Below are 23510 nucleotides of genomic sequence, written 5' to 3' on the forward strand. Positions count from 1 at the left end.
AACGTGAAGCCTCTTTCTAGGGGAAGAAAAAGGGAACACGTTAAATAGGATTCCTTTTTGAGCAGGGTTTGAATCTCAGGAAACGCATTTCAGGATTGCGACGGTGGTAGTCCAGCCAGAACGTTTTTGCAAACTAAGAGGAATAACAGGAAATAGTCTTGTTTGGAAGGAAGGTTTAAGAGAAAGAGCATTAAATATTTACATTTTCAAACGCAGCAGCCTTCCAACCTGGTGAACTACCAGAATACGGCTTTCCTATCTCTCAAGGAGAGTGAAAGTTCAGCAACGGAGATCTCCGGAGCATGTCTAGCCCTTATCCACCTTGAGGTTTGACTACTGCAACGCTCTCTACATGGGGCTACCTCTGAAGAGTGTTCGGAAACTAGCAAATCGTGCAGAATGCGGCCGCGCGAGCAGTCATGGGTTTCCTAGTTACACCCATGTTTCCACAACACTCAGCGCCCTGCATTGGTTGCGATTGGTTTCCGGACACAATTCAAAGTGTTGGTGATGACCTACAAAGCCCTACATGGCATCAGAAAAAATTACTTACGGGACCGCCTTCTGCCGCACAAATCCCAGTGGCCGATCAGGTCCACAGAGTTCACCTTCTCTGGGTCCCGTCAACCAGACAATGTCGTTTGGCGGCCTAGGGGAAGAGCCTTCTCTGTGGTGGCCCTGGCTCTCTGGAATCAGCTCCCTCCAGAGATTTGTACTGCCCCCACCCTCCTTGCCTTCCGCAAAAGCCTTAAGACACATCTATGTCGCCAGGGGTGGGGCAAACTAGTATATGTCCCCCCCCCCTCTGTTCTGACCATTAACGTTATGTGTGGGTACAATTGAGTAAATTGATTGTTTTTAAAATTAATGGGTTTGTAGATATATTTTTAACTATTAGATTTGTATACTTATTGTTTGCATTGTATGTTGTGAGCTGCCCCGGGTCCCTGGAGAGGGGCAGCATAACAAGTCTAATTAATTAATTAATAATAATAATAATAATAATAATTAATAATAATAATAATAATAATAAAAGAAAGTGTGGATCATCGACATCGCAATCCAGGGGGCAGCAGAATTGAGGAGAAGCAGCTAGAGAAATGAGTGAAATACGAAGATCTAAAAATCGAGCTTCAATGGCTCTGGCATAAGCCCGTGAAAGTGGTCCCAGTGGTCCTTGGCACGCTGGGCGCAGGGCCAAAGGATCTCAGCGGACATTTGAAAACCATCGGAATTGACTAAATCTCCACCTGTCAATTGCAAAAGGCCGCTTGACTGGGATCGGCAAACATAATTCGCCGCTACATCACACAGTCCTAGGTGTTTGGGAAGCGCCCGACTGGTGATGAAATATGAAATCCAGCATAGTGATCTCGTTTGCTGTGTTGTACTGACATAATAATAATAATAATAATAATAATAATAATAATAATAATCATCATCATCATCATCATCATCATCATCATCATCATCATCATCTGCTAAAAACCACAGTGAGGTCCTCAGCATGAGCATGTCACCGCACACCAATATTGGGGTTCCTATCTGGACGGGGGACGACGACGGCGTTGCGGTAGTGAAAACAGAGCGAGATTTTTCTTCTGCGCAGAAATCACACACGATGCCGATTATATAATTCTATCCCTGAATGTGATGTTATAATTTTGTTTTTGCTCTCTGGGTGCCCAGAGAAAGCTGATTGAATAGATGGGGGTTTAAACAGAAGAGAGAGGACGCAGAATCCTCCTTAAGCATCAAATGCCTTTGTCAGGAAATGCAGCACTTGGAACAAATCTAGATGAGTATGCAGAATGTACATGTTTTCCCCTATAAAATATCCCTTGTTTTATATAGTTTTGACAGATGCCTATTCGGACTATTTCTGTGGTTCTCCTTGGGCGTTGCAAAGAAAAAATTGAATTTGGGAATGATTCGTAGTTTTCAAAATGGTGATATGGGGAAAAGATAATGAACTCTACCTCTCTTCATTTTGCATTGTTTATTTTAATTTTAATTGGGTTAATTTTACAGCCATGTTTTATCTCCGGGTGTAATTTGTCTTACTGCAGTAAATCCCTGGGCCCACTCCGATAAGTAGTAAGGTGGTGTGTTGAGTTAATTACACCTTGGGCATCGCCTCCAGGTGTTGTCAGCGGAAAAAGGCGTGCGGGAATGGCTCCAGAATATTCTCATCCCCCCCACCTCCATCTAGCAATTAGGCCCAGTTTATGCAAAGCGGATGCAAAATAAGATTGTCCCTTTGTTGAACAGGTCCAGAAACTGAATAATGGGAATTTTGCCTTCTGTCTGCCAAAACTCTTTCAAATTATCAAATCTTAAACAGTCCGGTCAAAAATAATCAGCCTGATCAGGGGAATTATTTGCTTTCTATGAAGGCAGATAAAATATAAAAAGAAACTCGTGTCTTTGGAGATTCTCAGTCGTCTGGTTTTCATGGTTGTCCCAATTTTCTATTCAAATATCAAGGTTATTCTTTCTTTAAAATAATAGAATGATACCTTGTCTTACGAACTTAATTGGTTCCAGGACGAGGTTCGTAAGGTGAAAGGTTCGTAAGACAAAATAATGTTTCCCACGGGAATCAGTGGAAAAGCGATTAATGTGTGCAAGCCCAAAATTCACCCCTTTTACCAGCCGAAGTGCCCATTTTTGCACTGCTGGCATACCCCTGAGGCTCCCCTCCCTGGGAAACCCCACCTCTGGACTTCCGGGTTTTTGCGATGCTGCAGGGGAATCCCAGCAGTGCAAAAACGGGCACTTCGCTGGCAATGGAATTCCGGAGGTGGGGTTTCCCAGCAAGGGGAGCCTCAGCAAAATTGCAGCATCGCAAAAACACGGAAGACTGGAGGTGGGGTGTCCCAACGAGGGGAGCCTTTGCCTGGCAACGGAAGTCTGGAGGCGGGGCATCCCAGAGGCGGTGGCTTGGGTTCATAAGGTGAAAATAGTTTGGAAGAAGAGGCAAAAAAATCTTAAATCCTGGGTTTGTATCTCGAAAAGTTTGTATGACGAGGGGTTCGTAAGATGAGCTATCACAGAGCCATTTTTCCTGGAAAAAACTTTTATTACCTCCTAATTAGGTATTTTTTTTTACTGTTTTTAGCACCTTTAATCTGCCATATTCTTCAGCTTCCTTATTCCTCCCATTGCATTTTTTGGGATATGTAAGAAAAAAAACTCCAAACAGTCTTTTAAACCTAGAATTGCAAATAACTCACTTTTCCTCCTTCACAATCTTGTTGTTTCTGAATCTCTTTTGGCTTGTGGTAGCTATGTTTGCTGCCTCGGCTCCGCACCATCGGCTAGGGGTTCACCAATTTGGGAAGGAGAGATGCTTATCAATCTAATAAAATAAATAAATAAAATAAAATAATTAATTAATTAATTAATAATATCTCTGAAGGCATTGTGCTTCTCATCAAGGAAGCTTCTTCCATTCTGACTGAATGGTGGAGGATGGAAGGATTTATATCCCTTGCAGACAGAACTGGTGATTTGCATTGTTTAGCGAGTTGTTGAGGCTACTTGGAGATTTCTCTGTGTACTCGGGGTCACTTGAGTAGTGCAAATGGGTGGTAGAGCCTTCTTGGAACTTGGAACTGTTGAAAGGACCGTGTTGTTGATAGGAGATATATAATGTCATGTCATCCTCAAGGTTGACTCAGCCTTCCATCCATCCGAGGTGGGTCAAATGAGGACCCAGATTGCTGGGGGCAAGAGGCTGACTCTGTAAAACCGCTTAGACAGGGCCGCAAAAGCACTAGGAAGCGGTAGATAAAACTAAATGCTATTGCTATTAATTAAAAAAAACAAATATAAAACCCCCGTAGCAAGGCAATGCTACCAAAAAAGAATCCAATAGAATTCAGGGATTTTGTTTCGTTCAAATGAATCATTTCATGAATGAACTTGCATATTGCACATAGAAGAAAAAATAAGCCATGTGGAAATGATAACAAAAGGAAGTGTTTGAAAGAAAGCAAAATATACAGGGCAGGTATTCGGAGGTTCATGGAGAGAGATAGCAGCTCTGCAGAAAGAATTTGGTGGATTTAGCCGTACTTCATTATAATGACCCTTGGATAATCTTCAGTGGTCCCTCTACTTACAAACTTAATTCCGTGAGCAGGTTCTTAAGTAAAGAAGTTTGTAAGAAGAAGGAATTTTCCCCATAGGAATCAATGTAAAAGCAAATAATGCATGCGATTGGGGAAACCACGGGGAGGATGGAGGTCTTATTTCCTTCCAGGAGATTCCTAGAGAAGCCCCACGGAGGCTTCTCCCCACCTTTTCTGGCCCTGTTTCCTCCCAGGAGATTCCTCCCACGAAGGCCTCTCTCTGCCTTTTCTGGTCCTGTTTCCTCCCAGGAGATTCCTAGAGAGGCCCCACGGAGGCTTCTCCCTGACTTTTCCAGCCCTGTTTCCTCCTAGGAGATTCCTAGAGAGGCCCTATAGAGGCTTCACCCCGCCTTTTCCGGCCCTGTTTCCTCCCAGGAGATTCCTAGAGAGGTCCCACGGAGGCTTCTCCCCTCCTTTTCCGGTTACAGTTTTAGAGGCTCGGGTTTGTAAGTGGAAAATGGTTCTTGAGAAGAAGCAAAAAAATCTTGAACACTCGATTCTTATCTAGAAAAGTTCGTAAGTAGAGGCATTCATGGGTAGAGGTACCACTGTATGTTGAGAGCTGATTTGTTCATATATGGCTAATACATCGGTTCAGTAGATAATTGCAGCTGAAACTTGTGTGATTATCTTTCTTGTGCTGAAGACTACGTCTTAGCTACTGTGCAATTTTTTTTAATTGTTTCTTAAGGATTTCCTGTTGTTCTGATTGATACATGTCCTGCAGTCCTCATCCATTGTAAAATCTTGGGGTGGGGACACAGTAGCTTCCAAGTATTGTCTCCAGGTTGCAGAGTCACAAAGATGACCTTGGAGAAATTGCGGTGACATTGACAAAAATATGACTAAGCCCTGAAAATAAAGAAAGCATTCGATAAGAAACTGGGGGCTTACTCTGCCTTCGTTCCCTGGAATTGTCTCTCCCAGGATTTTCTTACTACTTCCTTTAAAAATTAGAGCTTCGTTCGTTCTTGAGTCTGTTTCCTGTTGACACATAGACCAAAAGATAATACCCACAATGAAATTCTCCCAGTGGGTGTGATCAAACAAATGACAATCTCTTTGTTTACGATTTTTTTAAAACAAAAATTTTTCCACTAGGATTTCCCCCCCCCCCCTCTGAGATGATAATCTAGTAGAATTGTTCCAACTCATTCAGGATCTGACTGTTTAAGATATGTATGTATGTATGTATGTATGTATGTATGTATGTATGTATGTATGTATGTATAGATAGAATGATAGATGAAAGATAGACAGACAGACAGACAGACAGACAGGTATAGGCATAGGCATAGGTATAGATATATACTGCTAAAAAAAAATAACACATCCTAGATCTGAATGAATGGAATATTCTCCTTGAATACTTTGTTCTGTACAAAGTTGAATGTGCACAACAGCAGGTGAAATCGATGGTCAATCATTGTTGCTTCCCAAGTGGACAGTTTGATTTCATAGAAGTTTGATTTACTTGGAGTTATGTTGTGTTGTTTAAGTGTTCCCTTTATTTTTTTTTTGAGCAGTGCAGGTATATATATAGATATAGATATGTAACATATTGATCTGGCTGGGGCGAAGCACCCCCTTTTGCCTTTCTGCGCCCAGACGCTCTGGGAGGCAACCTCGCACCGGGGTGTGTGGGAGGCAGCGCGAGGGAGTCACCACAACAAAGTGGTTTATTCCTTCTCCAAGCACCCAGAGAAAGGAAAATGCTTCGTTTGCTCTGGGCTGCCAAAGCCTCCTTAAGCGCCACCGAAAGGCTCCTCTGGCAGCCCAGAAAAGCCCGAGATGGCCGGGATTAAAGGGGGAATGGCAGGAAACTGGCCGGACCTTTGTGCCGCTCTCAAATTTCCTGGGAAATTTTTCCGAGCTCGGGTTCTTAAGTAGAAAATGGTTCTTAAGAAGAGGCCAAAAAATCTTGAACACCTGGTTCTTATCTAGAAAAGTTTTTAAGTAGAGGCCTTCTTAGGTAGAGGTACCAGTGTATTTGTATTTATAGTTATAGTTGTAGTTATATTTTATTAATTAATTGGATTTCTATGCTTTCCCTCTCCAAAGACCAAATATAGTTATAGCTATAACTATAGTTATATATAAATATATAATATTTATAGATATTTATTAAGTATTATTTATTAAATATTGATTATTTATCATGATCATGATAGCCCAGAGTCCCTCAAGAGTTGGGGGGCTTATAAATTTAATTAATAAAATAAATAAACCTTCCCAGCCGGCTTCTGACAAGGAAACTCAAATGCAAGAATCCCGTCAGATTGGGTGTGACTCGCTCAGTGTCCACTTTGCTTAGCAACAGAAATTCCGGCCCTAACTGTGGTGTTAAGGCGAAGGCTTACATGTACACAGTTAGAATTCCTTCCAAATTTGCTTCGCCCCCCCCCCCCCCACCTGACAGATTTTACAAACAGGACTCGCCTCGGGTTTAACAGTTTCATCCACAAACAATATAATGTTTTTAGGGCTGTAATTCCACTTTAAAAACAGAGAGCCGTGAGCAGAGAAACAAAGGAAATTGCCTCGTAGCAACCAAAACAGCCCTTTAATATATCATCAAATGTTTGTTATTAAGCCCTGTTTGGAATAGATAGAGAGCAGAGAATCTTTTTTTTGGGGGGGGGGGGGGGAAACAACTACTACAAGGGAGACAAATCAAATTGATATTAACCGGGTGGGGGGTGAGAGACGGGCGTTTTCAGGCTGAGATATAAAACCCCGGGACCTGCTGTGAAATAGTCCGTGTTTCTGGAAAGATTCCTATTATAACTTCAATTTACTTTCCAGGGCTGAAAATAACCCGTTCCCCTTTCCCCACTGACAGGAGCCTAATTAAAACAGCTTGTAAACTAACAGACAACTACTACTCGCTTTGTTTGCAACCAGACGGGTCCAAATAATTCCTTTCAGGCTGCGTCAATGTTGGGGTTTTTTCGCCCCAAGCCTTTATAACTCTCGGGCATCTTATCTACACCCGGCCCCCACCGAAAGCCTCAGGGATTTTGCGGGTTTTTCTACTACGAATTCTTTGCCACTGCTTCTAGTCCTATAAAGCCTTTCTCTCATATTTCTTCAGCTGGGCTCCGTAATGAAAATGCAGCACATAAATCTACTCTAAATAACCAGCCGTGGAATCCTTATTTTTTCCCCCCCCGTTGCCAAGGCTGCCATTCGCAATTTAGCATTGCTCGAAAGGGGACCTTGGAGATTTGCAAAATCCAGGGGCCCCTACCCTTAGCTAAACTTTCTTCCCTATGATCCTGCCAGGGGAGGGAGTTTGGCTTCCAATAAAGTGGTACCTCTACCTAAGAATGCCTCTCCTTACAGACTTTTCTAGATAAGAACCGGGTGTTCAAGACTTTTTTGCCTCTTCTCAAGAACCATTTTCTACTTAAGAACCCGAGCCTCTGAAATTGTAACCGGAAAAGGCAGGGAGAAGCCTCCGTGGGGCCTCTCTAGGAATCTCCTGGGAGGAAACAGGGCCAGAAAAGACAGGGAGAAGCCTCCGTGGGGCCTCTCTAGGAATCTCCTGGGAGGAAACAGGGCCAGAAAAGGCAGGGAGAAGCCTCCATGGGGCCTCTCTAGGAATCTCATTAACATTATAACTTTGAATAATCACTAAAATAAATTTTGTAAGTTGAGAACTGCCTTTATGACTTTTACCCCGCACTCCCATTGCCAAGAGACAACACAGAGGATACACCTCTGAGTGGAGCATTATCTGGGCTTCATACAAGGTGTATTACAACGGTCTCCAACCTTAGCAACTTTAGGACTTTAACTCCTAGCCAACAAAGCCAACTGAGGAATTCTGGGAGTTGAAGTCCACACAAGTCTCAAAGCAAAGCTGGCGGAGGAATGCTGGGAGTTGAAGTCCACAGGTCTTAAAGCAAAGCCAGCTGAGGAAGGCTGGGAGTTGAAGTCCATAAGTCTTAAAGTTGCCAAGATCGGAGACCCATGGTCTATCATGTCAATGGCAGAGTCCTGGATGGAAAAGAAGACCCTGGCATCAGAACAGAGTCACCTCTAAAAATACGCGGGACATGTATGGCCTCATTGTGAGGAACAGGAGATGGGCTCACCCTGTTCCCAAGGTCATTTCCTGATCTTTGCCCTCCACAAAGAGCCTTTCAGAACAACTGGGTGTAAACAGATTAGATAATCCCTCTCTGCTCATCCAGCTGTTTGACCACCACCCATCGGAATGTTCTGGGTATCGAATCTTTTGGTTCTTCCATTGCATTCCATTGACTGTGCTTTCTGTGGAATGAGTATCATGAGTATCCTTAGTTTAAGCCATGCCAGAAGTCCAGTTAATCCCGTTCAAACGAGCGGGTGGAGAGAGACCGATTGTTGGGTAGGAAAAAAGCATCTTGATTCTTCCATTGAGCTGGTCCAAGAAACGAAAGTTTCTACATAAAAGTTTTTTTTCAGCTTCTCAGATGGATGGAACAAAATGTTCAGGAGAGAGAAGGAGGAAGATGGTTGGATGGGAGAGAGAGATGCTATAGTTGAATGAGAGAGAGAGAGAGAGAGAGATATGGATGGATGACAGAATGTGTTAAAGAGCATGCACAGTAATCTCCGATTGGTCAAAGGTACACATACACAAAGAACATGTGGAGGTCAGACAGATATCCACCTTATAGCCCAGAAATACGAGTAAAGGTTCAACTATTAATTAATTAGATTTGTATGCCGCCCCTCTCCGTAGACTCGGGGCGGCTCACAACAATAACAAAGACAATGTAAGAACAAATCTAATAATTTAAAAAACACTAAAACCCCCATATTAAAAACAACATACACACAAACATACCATGTATAAACTGCATAGGCCCGGGGGAGATGTCTCAGGTGGGTCTTAAGAACTTTACAAAAGGCAAGGAGGGTGGGGGCAGTTCTGATCTCCGGGGGGAGCTGGTTCCAGAGGGTCAGGGCCGCCACAGAGAAGGCTCTTCCCCTGGGACCCGCCAACTGACATTGTTTAGTTGACGGGACCCGGAGAAGGCCAACTCTATGGGACCTAACCAGTTGCTGGGATTCGTGCGGCAGAAGGCGGTCCTGGAGATATTCTGGTCCGATGCCATGAAGGGCTTTATAGGTCAATACAATCCAGATACATCAGGAAGCAAAATCTTATGAGGGGGCACACACATGTGCAGAAGCAAAAAAATCTTCTGGTTGACTAATTGGGCTGTTTTTGGCCCTCTACAGGCTTCAGGAAGCTTCCCTGCAGCCTTTGGAATGCGAAAAATGGTCCAATGGCCTACCAGAAGTTTTCAAATTTCCGGTTGGCACATTGGGCTGTTTTTGGCCCTCTCAAATCTTCAGGAGGCTTCACTGGAGCTGACAAAGGGCGACACCTCACGTGTCCTCAGTTCATTTAGTGACAAAAATTGAGAGTTTCAGGACTAGGGGAAGTGGTATTAAGTGAAATCTTTTTTCATTGCTCTTACAGCTTTCTCCTAAGCTGTTACAAAAGTGGATTTTTTAAAAAAAATGAACGCACTATTTAAAACGCTATTTTTTTTAAAAAAAAAAAACATGTTTTAAGTATCATTTTAATAAATGCCAGACAAAACATTAGCACTTCCCAAGTGTTAGTTTGGTGATTTCAGTTCACCTGCTTATAATCCTCAGTTGTATTTTGTTAATTTATTCTTGTTACTTTCTCTCTCCCTCTCTCTCTCCCTCCCTCCCTCTCTCTCCCTCTCTCTCTCTCTTAGTTCTCTTAGTTCAGAATTATAGTGTAACTGGCAGTTGTATGTGAAGCTGTTTGGTAAATTTTGATTTTAAAGGGCTGTGTTAATACCATCCATCTCTGTCCAGAAGTAATGAATGCTTTTATTTTAGGGGTTTTAAACTGTTTTATATTGTTTATTCTTTATACACTGCCCAGGGTCCATAAAGAGTTGGGCGGCTTATAAATTTAATAAATTAAATTCAATTAAATCTATTTTACAAGGCTAAATTTAAATATTTATATTTGTTGCAAGACACCTGTTCTTGATTCAGGCTGATTTGCTTAATGACCAGACATTTTACTTTCCTGCAGGGAATCTGCCAAATAATTGTGGCCAAATGGTTGTAAAAATCAAATACGACTCGTTTAACAAACAGTTTGCCTAGGAGTGGAAGTTGTGGTCTCGATTATGTTCTCAGTTGAGGAATATCTGCAATGAGGTGTCCGGGTTCCCGTCCTTCTTGTATTGTCCTCCTTTGGTGTTTATCTTTGGCAGCCTAGATTAATTACTAACTGTTAGTACTATTTACATAAGGGTTGGGTTTGGCAATACATAAACAAGCTAACAATGAATGCTTGTATGTATTGAAGCACTATAGCTTCAAGAGTTAGTGTTGGAGATGGCCACAAGAGGGAGCCAAAAGCTCTCTTTGTGTCTATATTATTTTCTCTGTTCGGTATTGCTGATTCATTGTGACTGCTGTAGTAAGATGTGTTCGATGATCGTTTATGTATTTGTATGTTGTACAAGTAAGGCTTGGAGTATTGTTAATACGTGGAGAGTTGTTGACTGATTTGACTGTGCAGGACTGGACTCCTTAACTTGATTACGATATTTGATTAGATTACATTAGATTAATTGGATTTATATGCCACCCCTCTCCGTAGACTCTGTAAACAAAACATAGTAACAAATCTAATATTTCGCAATCTAAATTACAGTTTTAAATTAAAAAATCCAAAAGAATCCCAATATATAAAAAACAAGCACACAATCGAATCATACACAAAAACTACATGGGCAAGGGGGAGATGTTTCAATTCCCGGAGGCCTGACGACAGAGGTGGGTTTTAAGGAGTTTACGAAAGGCAAGAAGGGTGGGGGCAATCCTAATCTCTGGGGGGAGCTGGTTCCAGAGGGTCAGAGTCACCACAGAGAAGGCTTTTCCCCTGGGTCCCGCCAGATGACATTGTTTAGTCGACGGGACCCGGAGAAGGCCAACTCTGTAGGACCTAACCGGTCGCTGGGATTCGTGCGGCAGAAGGCGGTCCCGGAGATATTCTGGCCCGATGCCATGAAGGGCTTTGCTAAAGTAAATACTATTTAATATGCTTTAATGTATCTGGTTTGTATGGCTGAACTATTACTCATATCCCCTGACTATCTCCTGGATATCTGCTAGAATTCTATGTTTCCCTTGCACATGTGTATCCTTGATAACTCAGGGGTCACCCTGCATACTCCTTAACACTAATGAGCAATCTGAGCTATCTAACTAATTGTCATTAGCCTGCTGGTTATTACATCCCATTAAATCGTAGGTATTTTGTTTGTTGAGCTGTTGGTTTTATTAGAGAGGTGAGTCTTTGCAGAGGCCTGTCTTTTTTAAAGAGGGAACTTTAATTCTGGCATTTTCAGCACCACTCCAGCTCAGCTTCAATATGAGGAAGTTGTGGTGTATGGTTTTATGAGCTACAATTAGATCAGATCGGAGGCGACATAGTTGTAAATGGTCTAATCCCAGTATTTCAAGTCTGGTGGAACAAGGTATTTTGTTGCGAGCAGAGTGAAGAGTGAAGGTCTCTTCTTGTGAAATATTTCTGGACTCTCTCAGTTGTATTAATACCTGATAAGCAATGCCGGTTCCATACAGGTGAGCTGTATTCAAGAATTGGCCTAGCAAATGTTTTGTATTCTCTGGTTAGTAGTGTAATATAGCCAGGGAAGAAGCTATACAAGATTAGATTAAAAACTCTTAGTGCCTTTTTGGCAATGTTGTTACAGCAGGCTCTGGCGCTTAGGTCGTTGGATATGAGTAGCCCAAGGTCTTTGACAGAGTGAGGGTTTCCTCCAAGTTTGTATATTGTATTCTGATTCTTTTTGCCCGTGTGTAAAACGGAGCATTTGTTAGTTGAGATTTGAAGTCGCCAGTTGTTTGACCATTCTGACACAGAGTCAAGGTCTTTTTGAAGGGTAGCAGCATTGTCGGTGGTGTTAAATAGTTTAACATCATCAGCGAAGAGAACGCAGCTGCTTATAATATGATGGTGCATGGTCTCCTGCTTGAGCAGAGGGGGTTGGACTGGATCAGGGGTCCCCAAACTTTTTACACAGGGGGCCAGTTTACTGTCCCTCAGACTGTTGGAGGGCCGGACTATAAAAAAAAAACCCTATGAACACTGCACATATCTTATTTAAAGTAAAAAACAAAATGGGAACAAAAACAATATTTAAAATAAGAAGTAATTGAGTAATAAAGTAATTTATACATTTTTATTAACAAGTAAATTTAAACTTAAATCAAGAAACTCCCTCCATTTCTCCTTCCTTCCTTCCCTCCTTCCTCTCTACTTCTCTCTTCCCTCTCTTTTCTTCCTTCTCTCTCGTTTCATTTTCCTCTCCCTCATTTTCTCTTTCTCTTTTTCTCTCTCTCTCACTCTTTCCATCTATCCCCCTTTCTGTCTTCCTCTCTATCTCTCCCTCTTTCTCTCTCTGTCCCTCTCTCTTTCTCTCTCTCTCTTCTCTTTCTCTGTCTCTTTCACTCACTCTTTCTCTCTCCCTCTTTGTATCTCTCCCTCTTCCGCCCTCTTTCTCTTGCTTTCTTTCTCATTCTATTTCTATCTCTCCCTCTCTCCCTCCCTCCCTCTCCCTCTTTCTTTCTCTCTCACTCTATTTCTATCTCTCCCTCTCTATCTCTCCCTCTTTCTTTCTCACTATATTTCTATCCTTTCTCTCTCACTCTCTATCTCTCCCTCTTTCTCTCTCTCTCTTGCTTTCTCTTTCTCATACACCACGCTGGCAACAGAGAGAGAAAGAGAGAGCGGAGGGCAGCTTGCCAGTCCACGGCCCCCTGAATGAGCAGTTCTGCATGGCCCCAGCACTGGACTTCGCCGTCGCCTCCGCCCCCGTCCGGCTCTCCAGCTAACCCCCTGAATTCACCCGAACGGAGGCGGCGGCGGTTTCAAAGGACCAACATACGGTCCTTCATGGTGCTGCGTTGCTAAAGCCTCCAAACTCCGCTGCTGTCCTTGGGCATTGTTACTTCTAAGCTGCGCTGAGAGAGAGAGAGAGAGAGGAGAGTACCGGACTTCACCGTCACCTCCACCCCCGCCCGGCTCTCTAGCTAAGAGGCAGCAATCATGTCCACCCCTTCGCCCTCCACGGTGCCCAGCCCTACACCGCCTCCGCCTCCGGGTAGCGCTGCGCACCCAAGCTCTTCCTGCAGGAACGGGTGGTGGGGTGGAAGTGGTTGGACTTATCTACACGCGCGCCTGCTGATTGGGAAGAGGGGGAAAAAAAATCTGCGCCTCCAAAGAGGGGAGGGGGGGAGAAAGAAAAAAAGAGTTCCAACTTGGCGGAAGGCGGAGGGGAGAACCGAGCGTGCTGCAGCAAATTTGCTTGGCTTTCTGGGGCTTTTTTTTTTCTCCCCTTCCACCACCCCTGTCTGAATGTCATTTGCCGCTTAGGAGTGACCCTCTCTCGGGCTTGTTGTGGATGTGGCGTGGATGAGGGGAAAAGCCCGGCTGCCCTGAAAAGCACATTTGGAAAGTCTCTGTGGAGAGCCAGAATCCCAACGAAGCTTCTTTTTTCTTCAGTAGTCGGTAAGGAGGCGAAGAAGAGGTTGAACTGGTTTTGCTAATTCGCGCTTACGGCTTTCCCCCTCATCCACGCCGCATCCACAACAAGCCCGAGAGAGGGTCACTCCTAAGCGGCAAATGACATTCAGACAGGGGTGGTGGAAGGGGAGAAAAAAAAGCCCCAGAAAGCCAAGCAAACTTGCTGCAGCATGCTCGGTTCTCCCCTCCGCCTTCCGCCAAGTTGGAACTCTTTTTTTCTTTCTTCCCCCCCCCCTCCCCTCTTTGGAGGCGCAGATTTTTTTCCCCCTCTTCCCAATCAGCAGGCGCGCGTGTAGATAAGTCGAACCACTTCCACCCCACCACCCGTTCCTGCAGGAAGAGCTCGGGTGCGCTACCCGGAGGTGGCGGTGGCCTGGGGCCGGGCGCTGGGCGCCATGGAGGGCAAAGGGGTGGACTCTTTGCTGGAGAGCCGGACGGGGGCAGAGGCGATGGCGAAGTCCGGTGCTGGGGCCATGCGGGGCCGCTCATCCAGGGGGCCGTGGACCGGCAAGCCGCCCTCCACGCTCTCTCTCTTTCTCTCTCAGCGCAGCTGAGGTAACAGTGTCCGGGGACAACAGCGGAGCTCGGACGCTGCAGCAACGCAGCGCCGAGAAGGACCAGGTCCCTTGAAGCCGCCGCCGCCTCCATTCGGGCAAATTCAGGGGGGTTCCTGAATCTCCTGTCCATTCACCGCGGAGGATGAGGTGAGGAGGAGACGGTGCAGAGGCAAGGGGTGGGGAGGAAAGTGGGCCTGCAAGGGGCCAATTGCAGGCCCGCTTTCCTCCCCACCCCTTGCCTCTGCACCGTCTCCTCCTCACCTCATCCTCCGCGGTGAATGGACGGGAGATTCGAGAGCTTATTATCTCTATCGATAAAATCTCGTGTGCTCCCTGCGGGCCGGATAAATCGCCTCAGCGGGCCGCATCCGGCCCGCGGGCCGTAGTTTGGGGACCGCTGGACTGGATGGTCTTCCAAGGCCCCTTTCCAACTCTAATTCCATTCGGGAATTGTAGTTGCCTTGTGTCGATTCTATTTTTGGTGATTTTGGAAAACTCTGCATGGGAATTGATTTTAAGAGCTAAGATCTATGGCAGGTTTCAAGTGAGGGCCATGGAAGAAGGGAAGATGGGAAGAAGAAAACAGATTTTCATGGGAACTGAGAAGAATGTTCCCCTTTGTTGGAAGAGCCCGTTTTAACTGTCCCGGGAGCTAATTTATATCACTTCCTTTCAATAGCTATTTTGCTAATGTAGGCCACATGTTAATACCTTTCTTCTGGGTGATTTGTGGAGCTGTTGCTGTTCCCTTTTTTTCCTCTTGTAACCTAGAAATTTGGCACAGGCTGGACAGATTTATGTGCCTCTTTCGACATCAATCCCTTTGGTCATGACCTTCTCCAAAGTCTTTGAGCTCTCAAGTTGGGCTTTCACAGAGAAGGTTTGTCTTTCTTTCTTTCTTTCTTTCTTTCTTTCTTCGTTTCTTTCCCTCTTTCTTTCTCTCTTTCTCTCTCTCTCTTTCTCTTCTCTCTGTCTCTTTCTTTCATTCTCTCTCTTTTTCTCTCTCTCTTTCTCTCTCTCTCTCTTTCTCTCTGTCTTCTCTCTCTCTCTCCCCTATCTTGGGAAACTCTCAAGATGTGGGATGTGTAACCAAGGGCAAGTTGTGTGAGTCTGTTTGGAGAAGGGCAGCCTATAAATTTAAACAAATGAATGAATAAATGAAAGTGTTGGAGAGAAAGGCTAGGTTTGGAGGGGGGAGCCAGGGAGATCAGCAAAGAGCAACCTCGGGAAGGAAAGAGCTGCTTTTCCAGCAAAGGGAAGGGGGTGTTGTGATGCTATCTTCACTCAATTCTTTATCTCCCAACGGGAAAGTAAATTCTGGTGAGAGGGAGGGAGGATAGAGAAATAGAGGAACAGAGAGGGAGTGAGGGAAGAGAAAGAGAGTTGAGAGAGAGAGAGAGAATAAATAGCTGATGAGAAACAGATGAAAGAGAGAGATGATAGATAAGAGAGAGAGAGAGAAGGAAGGAAGGAAAGGAGGGAAAGAAAGAAAGAAGGAAGGAAAGGAGGAAAGGAGGAAAAGGCAGGCAGGCAGGAAGAAGTCTACAGAGGGGGGCGGCATACAAATCCAATAAATAAATAAAATAAAGAAAGGAGGAACAGAAGGAGGGAAGGAAGCAGGAAAAGAATGAAAGGGGGGAAAGGAAGGAAGGAAGAAAAGGGAGGGAGGGAAAGAATGAAAGGAAGTAGGAAAACGAAGGTAGGTAGGTAGGAAGAAAGAAGGAAAGAAAGAAAGAAAGAAAGAAAAGGTAGAGAGAGAGGAAAAGAATGAAAGAAAGGAGAGGAAGGAAGGAGGGAAGGAAGGAAAGAAGGAAGGAAGAAAAAGGCAGGCAGGAAGGAAGGAAGGAAGGAAGGAAAAAACGACTTCAGCAACAGAGTGATCAACTCCTGGAATTCACTCCCTGATTCTGTGGTTTCTTCCCCAAACTCCCAAAATCTTCAACCGTAGACTGTCTACAGTCGACCTCTCCCCCTTTCTAAGGGGTCTGCAAGGAGAGTGCGTAAGCGCACCACTGTGCCTACCATCCCTGTCCTACTGTCCTCTTTTATCCTTACTTTTTACTTATATTTACACAAACTACTACTATCCTATACATGTTTGACAAACAAATAAAATATAATAAGCTGAATTGCTATCTAGGGACACCCCTAGTCCTTGGTCCTCCAGGCTGCGGCTGCCTCACCGTGGCCCCCGTTGAAAGTTCTCACGAAACCTGCCTCCCCGCATCTTCTCCAACTCCCTGATATGTGCCGGCATCTCTTGCTGAATCGCAAAGAATCCCAATTTTCTACAGGAAAAGGCATTTTCCTGGGGCGTTGCTGTCGTTTGGCATCCGAGCGGAAGAAATCAATCACCCAAAAGCCCACAGATCAAGGAAACTTCTAAAAACCACAAAGAAAGACTGGGAGAACTTGCTCATTATCTCCACTTCTGATGCCTCCAGGGATCAATCAAATAAATTGCCCACAGACATGAGAACTGGAGAACCAACGAGCGTACGCTCAGCTATACATCTCCACCCCATGTCAACTCAGTGAAGCAGTGGGAGTGATGTGCCAGAGTCTGGAGGCCATTAGGGTCTGGATGGGTGTTAACAGGTTCAGTCTCAACCTGAACAAGACGGAGTGGCTGTGGGTTCTGCCTCCCAAGGACAACCCCACCTGTCCATCCATTACCCTGGGGCAGGAGCTTCTGACTCCCTCAGAGAAGGTTTGCAACTTAGGCGTCCTCCTCGATCCATAGCTGAACTTAGTACATCACCCCTCAATTGTGGCGAGGGGGACGTTTGCCCAGGTTCGCCTGGTGCACCAGTTGCGGCCCAATCTGGACAGGGAGTCTCTCCTTACAGTCGCTCACGCCCTCATCACCTCGAGGATCGATTACTGCAATGCCCTCTACATGGGGCTTCCTTTAAAGAACTTTCGGACACTGCAGGTAGTCCAAACTGCAGCCGCAAGAGCTGTCATGAACTTACCCAAGTTTGCCCGTGTATCTATTATCACTTCATGAGCTGCAATGGCTATCGATAGGTCTCTGAACGCAATTCAAAGTGTTGGTCGTTACCTATAAAGCCTTACATGGGCTTAAGACCAGATAATAATAATAATTATTTATTAGATTTGTAGGCCGCCCCTCTCCGAGGACTCGGAGCAGCTCACAACTAGCAATACAAAATACAAATCCAATATTAAAAACAATTTAAAAACCCTTATTAAAAAATAATCATACAACCCAAACAAATCATACATAAAATGGGACAGCCGAGGGCTATATCAATTTCCCCGTGCCTGGCAACATAGGTGGGTTTTCAGGAGTTTGCGAAAGGCAAGGAGGGTGGGGGCAGTCCTAATCTCCAAAGGGAGTTGATTCCAGAGGGCCAGGGCCGCCACAGAGAAGGCTCTTCCCCATGGGGCCCAACAGACAATATTGTTTTGTCGACAGAACCCGGAGAAAGCCAACTCTGTGGGACCTTATCGGTCGCTGGGATTCATGCAGCAGAAGGCGGTCCCGGAGGTATTCTGGTCCGATGCCATGAAGGGCTTTATAGGTCATAACCAACACTTTGAATTATGACCGGAAACTGATCGGCAGCCAGTACAGGCCACGGAGTGTTGACGAAACATGTGCATATCTGGGAAAGCTCATGATTGCTCTCATGGTCGCGTTCTGCACGATTTGTAGTTTCCGAACACTCTTCAAAGGTAGCCCCATGTAGAGAGCGTTGCAGTAGTCGAACCTCGAGGTGATGAGGGCATGAGTGACTGTGAGCAATGACTCCCTGTCCAAATAGGGCCACAACTGGTGCACCAGGCACAGGTGCAACTGGTGAACATGCTTTTTTTTTTTGCCACAGGTAGTAGGGATGTTTTGCACCAAACAATAGCACACAGCACAGAGTAGGAGATATGAAGTGCATATATAACAAACCCTTAAGAGACACCTTGGAAAAATATTGAACAGGGATGAAAAGAAAGGAGGAGAGTGACGGAGATCATGAGACAAACGTAAGTCTCCCGAAAGCTAAGATGAGAAGATATGACGAAGTGAAAGTAGCGCTTGGCTTCACTGTGAAGGGAAGTGAAACATTTTCATGGAAAACTAAAACGTAGTTGCCCTTTGAAAAAGCACTTTGGGGTCGACGGTCCAAATTCCGCATGGAAATTCATTTACCACAAAGTCGTGTTGATCCTTAGCCCGGACAGTCTCGACATCTTTCTTTTAACAATTAGCGCTTGTAAAAATTTCATTTGAAATATCCATCACGCCTTTGATCTTTAGCCTGTTAGATCTTTGGCCTATTAGTGGGAACTGGGTTTTGGAATGTTTTTAAAATGTTCTTTCTTTTAGAACATTAGAACTCGCATGGCTTCAGAACAGATTGTTTAAAAAAACGGCAACCTGCTGGGCTAATTGTATAACAAAACAAGATTGGCAGTAAACACATTAGCTAACATTTAAAAGTCCTGACAAATTAGCTACAGAATAAATCTATCCAGTCAATACCAGATTCCGTTGTTGTAACAGATGATTTGAGCCGGTTAACAGATTATCTGAAATATCAAAGTTAAAGTACACCAATATATATATATATACTGTATATATATATACTGCATAGACATGCAAAACATTACACAGGGCAAAACCCGAACTCAGAACAATCTACATATATATATATATATATATATATATATATATATATATATATATATATATATATATATAGTGCTATCTTGGTTAACTAATTTCATCTTGTATAATTGCCTGGTGAATTGTTATGCATCCGATTAGATTAGATTCAATTAGATAAATCTTATTTTTCTTTTAGACCACTGTTGTCATATATTTGTCACCAAGTAATCAAATTTTTTAAAAATAGTTTTTATTGGTATATAAACTTTAAAAATAAAATACAAAAGAGAAGATACATACGCCAAAGACATATAAAACAAATCAAAAGCAAAAACATACATACATGAACACCTTTACAGTAGACATAAAATTGAATGGGTCCAAAGACGGACTACAAAAATGGTGGAAGGTTTTAAGCATAAAACTTATGAACTCAATCTGTAGAGTCTGGAGGACAGAAGGGAAAGGGGGGACATGATCAAAACATTTAAATATGTGAAAGGGTTAAATAAGGTTCAGGAGGGGAAGTGTTTTTAATATGAAAGTGAACCCAAGAACCAGGGGACACAATCTGAGGTTAGTTGGGGGAAAGATCAAAAGCAACGTGAGAAAATATTATTTTACTGAAAGAGTAGTAGATGCTTGGAACAAACTTCCAGCAGACGTGGTAACTGAACAGCACAGTAACTGAATTTAAACATACCTGGGATAAACATAGATCCATCCTAAGATAAAAGACAGGAAATGGTATAAGGGCAGACTAGGTGGACCATGAGGTCTTTTTCTGCCATCAATCTTCTATGTTTCTAAGAGAGACTTTATTTTTGCACAACAATGATGCCTTTGTGTGTTTAATTAAAAGTGTGTCCTTCTAATTTAATGGTTAGCGGTAAGTATCTACAAGACCGCCGCAGACAACCAGGAAGTTCTTCAGAAAACTCACCCCTTCGGTTAACCGCAGCTTTCCTTCTTCCTAACTAAATATCTCATGATGTAGATGCTCACATCTTTTCAAAATCTAGGCTGGTCGGTCAACGAGAACCCTCTGACCTCATTGTGGACTTTGTATAGGTCACAGTTGGTTGCAGATCTGCTCTCAGTAACTGTACACATTTTTGTATTTGCAGTTCACTTACGCACTGGGGAGCTACGGTAAGCACGCTGGTCGTTTTGGACTGCAAGTCCCACAATCCCCTTCCCATTGTCATACAGGTGTCCTCCAAGCTCACAGAAGCTGCCTTACCTTTGAAAGCATCAGTTGTGGTAGAGCTAGACTAGTGAAGGTCTAGTGGTAGGTTCTCTCCCTCTAAGAAAACCAGGTTGCTATATTTCAAGAACCAGGTCCGTTTCCTTGCAGGAAAAAGTTTTGGTAAAGTCAAGATAAGTCTACAAGCGGACTTTTCCATCTCTAGTTTATCAGTCTTGTGTGGTAATTGTAGGTCAACACACCTCATTGAGGGACGCATTTGGGCAAGTCATTCCCATTCCACATTTATCTGCTCAGTTATCTCCATCTAATTGAGGTGAACTTGTTCAAGGGTTCAAGAAAATCACCCCAACAAGTGAAGGCTGCCTTCCAGATATTTTTGCCTTGGTTGTCCTTCTTTCCATACCAGTTGGTATGACTATCATGTAGCAAGAAGCCAGCGGAAGAGAATGAGCAGGGCCAGGGGTCAGTAGATCTTCAACTGGCGTTGTGGGGAAGGTTAGAGATGAGCGTCCCCGTTCCGTTTCCCTCCGAGTGTGAAGTGTGCGCAGTCATATGCTCCCTGAATGCTAAGGGCATGAACGCTGCTGTGATGGGGGCCCAAGATTTGTGCGTGACGAGTGACCAAGATTTTTCTCGCCAATTGCTGAGTTTTGAATTTGGGGGCTGAAGGAGAACAGGTGTGGCGCCACTGCATTGATTGACGTTGGCTCTCTGGAGTAGGGTGATGAGCCCAAGTCTCATCTCCTGTCACTGTACAGTTGAGAAAAGCCTCACCTTCAATCTTGAAATGGTCAAGAAATTCTCGGGCGGTTCTGACTCGGTGGATTTTGTGTGCTTCATGAAGCCTCTTGGGCCCCATCGCAGCAGCGTTCATGCCCTCAGCATTCAGGGAGCGCATGACAGCGCGCACTTCGCCCTTGGAGGGAAACGGAATGAGGAGGCTCATCTCTAACCTTCCCCACAATGCCAGTCGATGATCTACTGACCCCTGGCTCTGCTCGTTCTCTTCTGCTGGCTTCCCCACTACATGAGAGTAACACCAACGTCCCCCGTGAACATTCCCCGCGAGAGCTACGTGCCTTGTAGCCTGCCTTTCTGGATAACCCTCGTAGTATTGAAAGACAGTTCATTCTTAGCCTCCTTTGGGACCACCATATATTCATTGGCGTGTCCACCTAATCAGCCCAACCTCCTATAAATGACTTGCGCAGACAGATGGGGGGGGTGGAATTATGACTTATGAGAAGTGAAGGTGGCATGGGTTGGCAAGGCCCTCCTTAGCTTTAGGGGGTTTCTCCATTCACTGACATCGGAGTGGACGTTTGTCATTCAAGAGGTTACTAATTTTGGTGGGAGAAGGTCAGCCGGCTGTCTCTCTCCTCTCGGCGCCTCTACACTTCCATACCACATGTGCATGTATGTGCCCGTGCACAGGCTTATGGTCGAAACCAAATGTCATTCTTGACAGCTTCTCGGAGGGACGCGAAACACCAGCCGTTTGTGAGGTGCATGGCTCAAGCATTGCGGCCGATGAATGTCTCTGGGGGCCTGGCTGAAGCCAGTCTGTGTCATCAGCTCCGGCCAATGTCGCTGTCACTGTGCGCATGTCCTGTTGAGTGACCACCAGAGGCCACGAGGCCACCTCCCCCGTCCCTTGTTTGAACCCCTCCCTTATCCGGCTACTGTCTGAGTGTCTTCTTTGTTGTCTCTCTCTCTCTCTTTCAGCCCAAGCTTCTGTCCAAGGAGCTGCTAGACCTGGTAGCGTCCCACTTCAACCTGAAGGAAAAGGAATATTTCGGAATTGCCTTCACGGATGAGACGTAAGTGTCCGAGGATCCACCGTTTGGGAGTTCGAGGAAGGGGGTTGATTTCTGGGAAAAATTTGCTCCTTGGATTAACGTCTCCAGAGATTCTCAATTCATGGTTGTCCCAAAAGGTGCTTCTTCCAATAAGCATCTGGACTTCCTTGCTTTTTTTTAAAAAAAAAATCAAGTTGTTTGTATGTACAGTAATACCTCATGATACGAACTTAATTGGTGCAAGGAGGAGGTTCGTAAGACGAAAGGTTCGTAAGACGAAACATTGTTTCCCATAGGAAACAATGTAAAGTCAATTAATCCGTGCAACCAAAAAACCCCCTGCAAAAAAACGGCTTTCGGCGACTGCTGGGAAGCCGCACGGCTGTTTTAAAAGGTGACAGCCGGCCTGGGGGGCTTCCCAGCACCGCCCCCCGAACCCGGGTTTGGGGTTCGGAGGGTGCTGGGAAGCCCCCCAGGCCGGCTGCGACCTTTTAAAAGAGCCACGCCGCTTCCCATCTGTCTCCTGAAGCCGAACGGCAAAGCCGAACTTCCATGTTCGGCTTCAGGAGACAGCTGCGAAGCGGCGCGGGTGTTTTAAAAGGTCGCAGCCGGCCTGGGAGGCTTGCCAGCACCCCCCCCCCGAACCCGGAAGTTCGGCAAAAGTTCGGGGTTCGGGGGGGTGCTGGCAAGCCCCCCAGGCCGGCTGCGACCTTTTAAAACACCCGCGCCGCTTTGCAGCTGTCTCCTAAAGCCGAACTTCCGCGTTAGGCTTCGGGAGACAGCTAGGAAGATGGTTAGCAGCTAGTTAGGGCTAAAAAAAGAAAAAAGGATATAAGACACCCCCTAATTAACAGCCTCTTTTAGGGAGGAAAAAGGTGCATCTTATACACCAGAAAACACGGTATGTATTTATGTACGTACGTACGTACGTACGTATGTATGTATGTATGTATGTATATATTAGATTTCTATGCCACCCTTCTCCTGAGACTCAGGGCGGCTCAAAACAAGGCAACTTTATTTATTTATTATTTATTGATTAATTGCATTTATATGGACTCAGGGCGGCTTACAATATATCAAAAACAATACAAAGCATCCTAAATCCAATTAAATTTAAAACTAGCTAATCTAAAACCCATGTTCCTTAAAAAATCAACCATTCCCATTCAAACAAACAAACAAACATTTCATTCATCGGCCAGAGGGCTTGGCTACTGCAATGCTCTCTACATGGGGCTACCTTTGAAGAGTGTTCGGAAGCGGCAAATTGTGCAGAACGCAACCCTGCGAGCAGTTGTTCTCTCTCTCTCTCTGTCTGTCTTCTCTTTGCAAGGTGAGCTCTTTGTGAGTGAAAGCATCACCAGTTAGTCATTTGTCCAGTGGTAAATAGAACAAAAACAGCTAGAAAATAATCCATAGGTAATGAGCAGCCTGGGAAGCCTTGACTGATTTTGTCCAGGGCAAAAGTTTTGCTGATTCCCTTGCTGGGTTTCTTGCAGGTGTTTCATTACCCAACTTGGTAACATCATCAGTGGGCTCATGAAATGTTTTCAAGAAGACCAGCAAGCACAGAG

The 23510-nt window shown here is 44.7% G+C and overlaps 1 protein-coding gene across 4 annotated transcripts in view; it reads left to right on the forward strand.

The window, feature by feature from the left end:
• Positions 1–23510, forward strand: part of FRMD4A (FERM domain containing 4A) — a 263028-nt gene that overhangs the window by 133604 nt on the left and 105914 nt on the right. For all 4 annotated transcript variants that reach the window (XM_070755051.1, XM_070755049.1, XM_070755050.1 and 1 more), the window contains exon 3: positions 21860–21954. In XM_070755051.1, the coding sequence (XP_070611152.1) occupies positions 21860–21954 (95 nt within the window). The remainder of the gene's footprint in view (positions 1–21859; positions 21955–23510) is intronic.

Source organism: Erythrolamprus reginae, chromosome 6, assembly GCF_031021105.1.
Source record: "Erythrolamprus reginae isolate rEryReg1 chromosome 6, rEryReg1.hap1, whole genome shotgun sequence".
Lineage (NCBI taxonomy): Eukaryota > Metazoa > Chordata > Lepidosauria > Squamata > Dipsadidae > Erythrolamprus > Erythrolamprus reginae.